The sequence below is a fragment of the Magallana gigas genome, chromosome 3 (assembly GCF_963853765.1).
Source record: "Magallana gigas chromosome 3, xbMagGiga1.1, whole genome shotgun sequence".
Taxonomy (NCBI): domain Eukaryota; kingdom Metazoa; phylum Mollusca; class Bivalvia; order Ostreida; family Ostreidae; genus Magallana; species Magallana gigas.
Window position 1 is genome coordinate 26615979 of NC_088855.1, and position 9914 is coordinate 26625892.

The 9914-nt window shown below is 33.5% G+C and overlaps 1 protein-coding gene across 5 annotated transcripts; it reads left to right on the forward strand.

Moving 5' to 3' along the window:
- Positions 1 to 155: 155 nt before the first annotated feature.
- On the forward strand, positions 156 to 6262 carry LOC105345343 (actin-5). 5 transcript variants are annotated; one of them, XR_004604092.2, is made up of 8 exons: positions 160 to 552; positions 1267 to 1451; positions 2352 to 2582; positions 2726 to 2864; positions 3050 to 3157; positions 3670 to 3858; positions 4429 to 4506; positions 5345 to 5464. XR_004604092.2 is itself a non-coding variant. In XM_034481731.2 (8 exons), the coding sequence occupies exons 2-8, from the start codon at positions 1314 to 1316 to the stop codon at positions 5786 to 5788; spliced, it is 1137 nt and encodes a 378-aa protein (XP_034337622.1). In that variant the 5' UTR covers positions 163 to 552; positions 1267 to 1313; the 3' UTR covers positions 5789 to 6253. The 5 variants fall into 5 exon arrangements, 4 of the variants coding, with proteins under 4 accessions (XP_034337623.1, XP_034337622.1, XP_034337624.1 ...); XM_034481731.2 differs by lacking the exon at positions 4429 to 4506 and adding an exon at positions 5577 to 6253 and having other exon boundaries at positions 163 to 552; XM_034481732.2 differs by lacking the exons at positions 4429 to 4506; positions 5345 to 5464 and adding an exon at positions 5577 to 6262 and having other exon boundaries at positions 156 to 552.
- The last annotated feature ends 3652 nt before the right edge of the window (positions 6263 to 9914 follow it).

Genomic DNA, 9914 nt, shown 5'->3' on the forward strand with positions numbered 1-9914 from the left:
CATAAAGCCAAATTGAGGCGCCAGCGGGGTTTGCTTATTTTTATTTTAATATTTAATCGTAAGATGGGTTACAATTATATAGATATAAGTAATAAGGAATCATTCTTTGAATATTATGAGGTAATAGTTTCGGTCGGGGCGTGATCAAATCTATCATAAAGCCCTTCGGGCTTTATTGGATTTGATCACGCCCCGACAAAAATTATCACCTCATAATACTCAAAGAATGATTCCTTATTCCTTATATGTACAGTATACTGTATTTACTGAAAGGAATAATTTTAATGGAATATATCGCCTAATTGGTAATTATAAACTAATAAAATGATGATTATTTTACTGTAAGCTGTAAGAACACAATTTTAATCCAATGGTAATTAAACTAATTTTATATCATGATAAAGGTTTTTGTTTAAATGAAACGTTTCTGAAGATTCATTAAGGGTCACAACCCAAAGTGCGTTCCATACATCAAGCTCCAAGGACTCCACGAGCTCCACGAGATACTGTTTATAAATGATAAATACTGCGATCCATGACCATTTTTGATAAGTAAGTATTATGAAGTATTGCTAATGCTTTTCAGTCTGGTACATTTTTGTAGGACTGAATGTTCATGTATGGTGTATAAAACCGAGGAGTAAAAAACAAACACACGATTGTGTGGTCTACAGTTCTTTTGAAATGCCTTATGTATAAACTTGTTAACAAAAAATACGCATTGTAAATCTTTTTTGTCTAAATTTTATGCATTGCTTGATTTATTACAAAGTTGTAGAAAATAACCAATCCGACATAGTTTGTTCATTTTGCAATCTCTCACCAGAGGGTGTTGGATGTAGGTATGGTGAGCGGTTATAGCGATTATTACATAGCAGAGAAGAATCACTGTTCTAGAACAATGAGAAACTAAGTTACAGTTTTCACAATGTCTGACTTGTTAAGTCTACTATCAGGATTACCTTTTATATTCTCCCCCTCAATGCTCAGAAAAATAAAAGATCATTTTAATAAATCTATTTTTGTCTCGCAATTTTTTCTCTTGTGGAGATATATAGAAAAATTGCAATGTTTAATGTAAGTTGCGTCTAATTCTAGTTTACCTCTGTGTATATAATATTTTTTATATTAAATAACAACAAATAAAAATACTATTCTATCAAATTCTGACTTGTTTTGAAGGATTATTTTTATCAGTGCCCCTAATATATATCTGAACATAAAGCGAAAGAAAGGATTTTTTAAAATTATTAATCTATTTTTCAGACAGCAGATAAAATGGTGAGCGAATTTTTAAAGCCTACCAGCGTGCAATGAGTGACGAGGATAACGAGATTTTAGAAACTGTTGTCATTGACAACGGGTCTGGTACCTTTCTGGCGGGGTTGTCCGATCAGGTTTCTCCAAGATGTATTATCAAACCGAATGCTGTAGGGAGACCAAAGCACAAGGTTCAATCATATAAACACTTAAACGTTCAATAGGTTCATGTAGGTATGAAAAAAGCGAGCACTGCAGAAAAAAAGCAGTCATGTATTTTTTTCTGAATTGATCGGTACTATGAACTTGAATTATATAGAAGGGTCAAGAATTGTCTTGATGTTTTTAATTCAGATCTGGGCAATGTTTACATGACAATGTCTTTTTAATTTAACTGGTGTTTTATTTTGTATCTTGCTTTGGTATCGGATTGTGGATTTTCCCCGCACAATTATTTTTACTTACATGGAATGATCACTAATTGCAGAGAGAAGGTGAACGTTTTTACACCTACTTAATCAGACCTTTATTTTAGCTCTTTTAAAATAATTTGTACCAGATATTCTATAGATACGTTTCACATGCATATTGTTCATTGTTTAAGGGGACTATCCACAAAGAATGTGTCGAATAGTTACTTATAATACTGATATTAAAAGTACCACGATCCTTATTGTTACAGGAATGCTAATTAAAACATGGAAATCCTGCTATACGGTTATATTTCTAAGCGGACAAATTGATTAAAATTGCTTAGATCATGATTCAGTTTTCTCAGTAGCTTTATAGGCACAATTGGATTTAAGAAATATGCATGGGGAAAACGCATTTGTTATAAATATGCTCTAAAGGAGCGATAATCCGCTACATGTGTAAATTAGTCCATATGTTCTTGACTAATGACTATGGTTTAAATTATATACTAGTTACTAGTATTTATAGGTAAAAGTAAAACTATTGAAGCAGTGCAGTATTTAGTGAAACGTCATATTCCGCTCAAAATAGGCAGTGAAAAAAACCGAGTAATGTTCTTGCAGAATAGCTCTCCCAAAAGGTTTCTATTCGAATCCACCCAACTACATATTATATAGACAGGAATCATAAAAGATGACAATATCATCGGGGACAGACTGTATCCAATGCGAAATACTCTCTCATTGTCCTACCCCATTGAGAGAGGAGTCGTTACAAACTGGGATGACATGGAACGGATCTGGAGATATATGTATGACCAGGAGCTGCGCATCAAGTCAGAAGACAGGCCTGTTCTGATAGCAGACGCCACTCTGAATCCGGCTGGAAACAGAGAAAAGATGTTACAGGTTAGATACAAACGGTTACCGATAAGAGCAATGCCCGTCAGTTATTACTGAAAACACATTTTTTATAAAAGATTTGTATAAAACACACGCTGCTAGAAAAAATAGCCAGATTTAACGCTAGTAGAAATAACCCTTGTTTTAAGGTTATGATGGAAACATTCCACGTTCCTGGGTTCCTTGCCATGAACCAAGGGCTCCTGTCCCTGTATGCCAGTGGAAGAACCACGGGGACCGTGCTGAATGTTGGGGACGGGGTATGCCACGTGGACACTGCCTATGAAGGTATTACATATACTAGAAATCATGACTTTTCACGATTCGATTAAATCAATCGATGCAAGTGTTGGCCTTTCTCCTTTCTTTGATTTTGCATGTCTTCATGGTCGTAAAAATATAAAACATTTAATCATATTCTTGACCTCATTCATTTCGACATATTAAAATTAAATGATCTACCATCATTGAAGGAGAATCTGAACTCTCGTCAAGAAGAAGAATTGAGGTAGCTGGACGAGATCTGACCTTATACTTACAGAAATTACTGTACGCAAGGGGATACTCCTTTACAACGGCAGGTATAGCTGTAGCATCCAGTATTTCGAGCCGTTTGGTTCTGATCAAGAGAAAGTTGCAGCATGCTGTTTGCGATCGTCTGTGCACAAAAGCTGTGCTATTGCCAAAAAAAATAAAAAAGAAATACGGAAAATAACGCTCGATCCTTTTTCATCTTTTTGGTCAAGGGGTAATATTTTAATGGCGTCACAATGATCATGGCACGAGCTTATGGGTTGAAGGTCGCAATATTATAGATATAAAAACATGTTTATGCTTTTAACTATTCTGATTGATTTGACTTTCTCAAACGTAAATATGAACTAGTAAAATACAGGTCAGAAGTTCATACATCGGTCTATTGATTTGGTTTGTACGTGATCTCTGGGCTTCCCAGGATTTAATCACGTGACCAACTAAATTCATATCCCAGGGAACTTTTTAACGTTGCAGAATGCTTTTTTTAAAAATACACTGAAATTAAAAAGGGAAAGAATGCACATGTACTCGGAATATTTTTTGATCTTTTGAAAAGCTGAAATTGAAATGGTCAGAGACATAAAAGAAAACCTATGTTGTGTACGCTTGCATAAAGAAACGGACAGCAGCAAATCCAGTACAGACAGCCCGGAGAAATCCTATACTCTACCTGATGGAAGCAAACTCACGCTCAACAACGAAAGATTTCTCTGTCCTGAGGCTTTGTTAAAACCTTCTTTGCTAGGTAAGTCTTACAGTATGGTTGTCATACTGTATGGCGCATAGAATGATCTCTCTAACCGTCTTTAACTTCATACTTTTTAACTCATCCGTATCCTTTCTGAGCTTAATATAAACTTCCATTGCAAGAAAGGAACTTGTAGTTGCTTAAATACAAGTACAAATGTATTTGATGGACAACAGCCTAATATTATGATATATATGTTCTTTGCCGGTAAAGCGAGAATGAGGGGGCTATTAAAAATGGACAAAAATGTATTTGGGATCGTTTAAAAACGATGATCCCTTTAAAACGTATACAATTGTGGTTTCTGGATTTTTTCCTTAATCAACTTTTTTCAGTTTTTACACGAAAACCATATATTACATGTTGAGTTGTTATCTATAGATTGTATATCCAGATCTATGTCCTTTTAATTTGCCCTTTTTTGAAATGGAAATGGGAGGTTTTTCTGAGTGGTTCCGCTTACAGACAAGCAAAAGTTCTATTCGGTTTCCGAGTCAGAATGCATTGTCAAAAGTCTGGCATGATGGTTACAATGATACTTTATTGTATTTTTTTTTTTATTGAAAGAGGTATAGCGCCTTTTCCTGTTATTTCGCCTACACCTGTGTTTGGACGGAAAGTACCTATTACTAAAAATAGCTTCAGGTACCCAGCTGTCGCAATATGATTTTCGAAACCTGGATACACTGTACTGGTTTTATAATGGTGTCTGTAACAACTGATTTGTCATAAATTCGGGAAACTCTGTGTATAACAGTAGTTGATATTCTGAACCGTGATAAGTTCAAGCAAAATGCAAATGATTTAAGTGTAAATAGAGTTCATGTATAGTGTTAATGAAGAGATCTATATATATTGGGTGTGCTCATACTCAGTCTGAATTAAACAAGATAATTTTTTTAAAAACCAGGAGAATAGATACATGTAACGTAACCTCTCTATTCTGTTCATGTTTCAATTCAAGTGAAAAAAATTCCTACTTAATGGATTCGATCCAGCGACCACAAAATCAAAAAGACCTCTGCGTTACCACTAGGCCACGCATCTAACATTTTCAGTAGATTCATTTTCAATATATATATGGCTTTATACATGATTGTAATAGAAAAGACACTAATTGAAATATTTGTCTAATTTTCAGTACAAAGACCACGTTAAACCAAAACTAATTCAATGTAAACGTGTAGAACATAATCTTAATCGGATGTCTTTGGTTTAGAGTGGTTCAAATAGTCAAATATCCAATTTTTTATCGTATACTAACTACTTTCCTATATTTCCTTAACAAAACCTGAATATTTTAATGATGTCGTGTAAGATAATTAAGACTCTTAGAGCATGGTTATTGTGTAATTTGCGTTTCTTTGGTTATATTTAAACTAAATATAGTATACTTGAGTAATATTGAAAACGTCCGATGTTTGCAAAAGGCTATATTTGAGGCCAAATCGTATATAAAGTGCGCTATACCTCTTTGCTATAGGTTTCGACTTCCTGGGGATTCATGAACTGGTGAAGGAAAGCATCGATTCCTGTGACATCAGCTCACGGCGATCTTTGTATAACAATATCATCTTATCCGGGGCATCGACCATGTTTCCACGTATACTATATTTATTCTTTTTATTGTTACGAAAGAAAAACTATTTTAATTGGGATTGCATGTAATCATAGCCTGGAATATATATTACACACACTCTCTCTCTCTATTTCAGAGCTGCATTCGAGACTGGACATTGAAATCAGAGCTTTAGTTTCGGATCATCTGCCACTAAGAGTTATTGCCCCTCCAGAACGGCGCTCTTCTGCCTGGATTGGAGGGGCTGTCGTATCATCATTAAGTTCTTTCGATGATATTCTGATTTCTCGACAAGAATACGAAGAATTTGGTCCAGGAATAGTTCATAGGAAGTGCCGATACCTTTAATTTTTTTCTTTTTACTACATGTTTATTATCTAATTACATTTCTTTTTGTACGTAGTGATATTTTGAAATAATATTTGCTTTTTGATATGCTGTATCACTTTTCCCTTGATTCAAACTTGTTTTAACATGTTCTCTTTATCACTGACTACTGATTACGTGCATTGTACATGACGTAATTACCGATATTTAAAAAATGAAGTATTGAATGACCAGCTTTTACAAGTATATTTCAAAACATATTTTTAGACTGAGGAATATATCTTGCAACATCCACGAAAATTCGTAATTTAATTCTGGAAAATTTGTACATATATCGTAATTGTTACTATTTTCGATGTACAATTTAAAATGTTTCTTAAAATAGATTCATACTATAGACTTTGTAAAGGTTTTCTTATACAAGCTCCAGAATGTGACATCAAGGAATATTTGATTTGAGATTTTGAATTTTGAATTTTTGGAAATAATAAATTCTGTTATTTTGTGTTATTGAAAATATTGCGATTTACCTGAGTTTTTCATTGTGCATATTTAACTCACCTAGACGAAACTCGGAGGAGCTTATGCTATTCGTCGGTGTCGGCGTCCGCACCTGGTCAAAGTTTTTGTTGCAGATCCTGATCTAAGTTATTAGTGGTCCTGTCTTCACCAAACTTGCATGGATTATGCATCTGGACCTACTTATGCTAAAATATACTGTAGTTGATTTAACTGTAATATAAATGAATCGCAGATATATAGCTACAGGTATGGGCGGCGGAAAGGGTAGAAAAGACGTTTATGCAAAACGAACAACGAACAACTAATTTTTAAAAACAAACGTTAACTAAACTAGATGCTGTCATTAGACAGTAATACCTGCACCAAGTGTTTGCCCCTAAATAACACTGTTTTGTACCAGTTTTGGTAAAAATGAAGGTCACATGCATTTTCCGGTAATGTTATAAAGGACGAGATCCCATCCCATAATACACATGAACGGCCCTTTATGTACAATTTGGGGTTGAACCGTTTGCATGTGATCATAGAAAGTATGGTTTAAATACATATTACAACAAAATTAAATTATGCCCCCTCCCTTCAGCGGTTGCTGACTTTAGACAGTCGTTAGTTAAGTTTTAGGCAAGATACAGAACTAACATCTGTGTCATGTAAACAAGGCTCGTGCCCTGTCTTTGTTTACATAGGTTTAATATACCAATAAAAAAAAATTTCAAGCTAATTTTAGGTCTAGAATTGAAATTTTCACTTCAACATTCAGAATGTTAACAAAAGCTTTGTTTACCTAGCAAAGAATTGTAAGCTCTTAATCATGGTTATAACTCAACTAATGACACTCAAATTGTGGTTGCGTGTTAGGAATGCCTCACTGAAACATTGTAAACATTAAAATAGGAAAATAATAGAAAATGAAAAAAATAATAATTTTAAAAATTAAAAAAAAAAAAAATATTTTAAATATAAAAAATTATAAAATTTTACGTCACCTGCATGTAAGGCAAGGGTTATGGCTGGGAAGGTGGGGAGAGGGGATGTATTTGTCTTATTATTCTATTCTGCTCAGGAATTTCAATGAAAGAAATGAGTTAATTCATATGTTTAGAAAAGAAAAATAATGAAGCTGTCCATCTAGGTTATCGATATGATATTGTGAAAGCATTTGTTTTTGGCATCCGTTTCATTCATTTGTTTGTTCGTTCGTTTATTCATTCATTCATTCATTGTTCATCCAAGTACCTTATTACGTCAGACACTCATGTAAGTGCGTACACTGATGGTCAGTCAAGGTCGAGCTCTTTCGCTTCGCATCATCAACCAGAAACATTTCACTTCCGGTCCAGTTTTATGTATCTACGTCATCAAGGTCGCTTTCCGGGTGTGGAGATTTTTTAAGTCCAAAAATCCATGGATTGTTCAGATATATACACAGAGAAAAATGAAAGGAGAATAATCCCTACAAGACTTGTGTCATCTGCTCCATCCAAGTCTAATACTGTTCTGCGCTAATCTTGGCTCACATAAAGAGCCCCATCGTCTCCTGTTCTTCCTCCTGCTACGCACTCAAATAATTCTCTTTGGAATCATACTTTTATACCCTATATAATATTCATTTCAAGTGTGTAATGCAACAACAACAAATGTTAACACAGTATATTATGAATAAAAATTTAAAAATAGGAAATTAACTTCGATGTTTATTTAAGAAAAACGTCATTTCTCAATTGCTTTTTCCATCATAAGCTTAATTTTCATGGTGCAGCCATGACCCCCGGGCTCAAATAACGAACGTATATCCGTAATTATTTAATCGCATTAAGCTTACATTCAATCTACTTATTATGCACCAATTCATGAAAATATGAATTGCCATTTGGGAATGATAAATACAAAGTTAGTTGATCGCTTTATATTATGCTCTGTATGGCACTGTAGCTCCCAGGTCGTCCATCCGAATTTTTCAGACCGGAAGCTACAGACCAGCAGCTAGCATTTAGCCTCTCTATTTTTCAATTGAATGGGGGGAAAAGCAGGAAGAAACGCAATGTCTAACCAAATGTAGGAATATTCTATTTTTATCTTATTCAAGGACCGTTTGTTATATTTGCGCAGAGTTACTATGTTGGATACAAGACCATAAATACAAAAGCTATAAATACATATATTCGATGATAGTGTGATTCATTATAATGAAATTAAATGTTCGCTCTCAATTTTGGAAGATTGTTTTAAATGAATTGTTAACGAATCGAATGTTCGTAAACTTTTTGCATCTTATAATGAGGATGCCAAGAAACTATTTCCAATTGTCGCTATTTTAGCAAATATGAATTAAACATGATTTTTGTTTCAACGTTTTAAAAAAAAAGTAAATATGCAAACATTATGACCAAAGGACCATCTGTAGGTTTTTGTAATTTCTCAAATGTTAATTGCTGAAAGATGCGGAATTCATCTGAAAATAATTGGAATGCTTGCTTGTTATATACCCAATTAAAACCAAAATGTATGCTATATCAATTATGAATAATAAGATTGTGTTTAATGTTCAATTGATTTGTACAATGGGAGAAAGAGCAATTATTTAACATCTCTCCAAAAATACATAGATTTGGCAGCCACGCACAGTCACCGATATTCTTTACAATCAATATTTTGATATCCTTTGATAAATAAAGAATTAAAATACGGTTTAATCACAGGCACCTCACGTTTTAAATTTTTATCAAAATAAAAAAATATTAACCCTCTGCTTAATTAGATAGAGGGTATAAGTTTGTTTATTGTGACTCCACGAATATATACCCCCTCCCCATAAATTCGAACTTTTCATGGAGACTTTCATTCAATTTTATAAAAAAAAATTATACCGTTTTTGTTGTAAGCATGAAACAGGTTTTATCAGAAATGGAAGACCATTTTAAGCCCTTTTGAAATAATCTTATTCATACACGTACATGTAGCATTACACTTTAACATTTGTTGAGGAAGAAAAATAATCACCCACTTTACTTTCCTTCAAAACTATCTTTTGATTTTTTATGAAAAGAAAGGTCATTGTTATGGATATTTTAAAATGTAGGATTTTGGATTTCTCATTGATTTTCTCGAGATCACAGATTTTAAATGCAGAAACAGTTTTAAATCGAGCATCAACTTGTTGAATATTCAGATTTATCGTTATTTTTGCGGAAATAGCAACGGAAATGTTACTAAGATGTTTCAAAACAAAGAAATTAAATAGAATAATCACAAACTGAAAAACAGCAATAACCATCGAACCATTATGGAAATAATTTATTTTTAACCCACCAATTTTATTTTTGGTATGAGAAATTTCAAATTAACATTAATATGATAATTTCAATAAGATACCTTACAGGCTTTATGTGCCTTCGTAAATTTCTTTTTGATTTCAAAGATAAGATATGCCTTCATCTTCCGTTTCATTTTCCAGTGCAACAAATACCCAAGCAACAAACTTCTGATGCCTTGCTTCTTTTTAAATGTACTTTAAAATATGTGGCTTTTAATTGACATAAAATCGATATGAAAGAGAGATTAACCGATCATCTATTCGACCAATCGCACCGCATTTGTAGAAAAGTTCGTAGTTTAAAAAACGCAT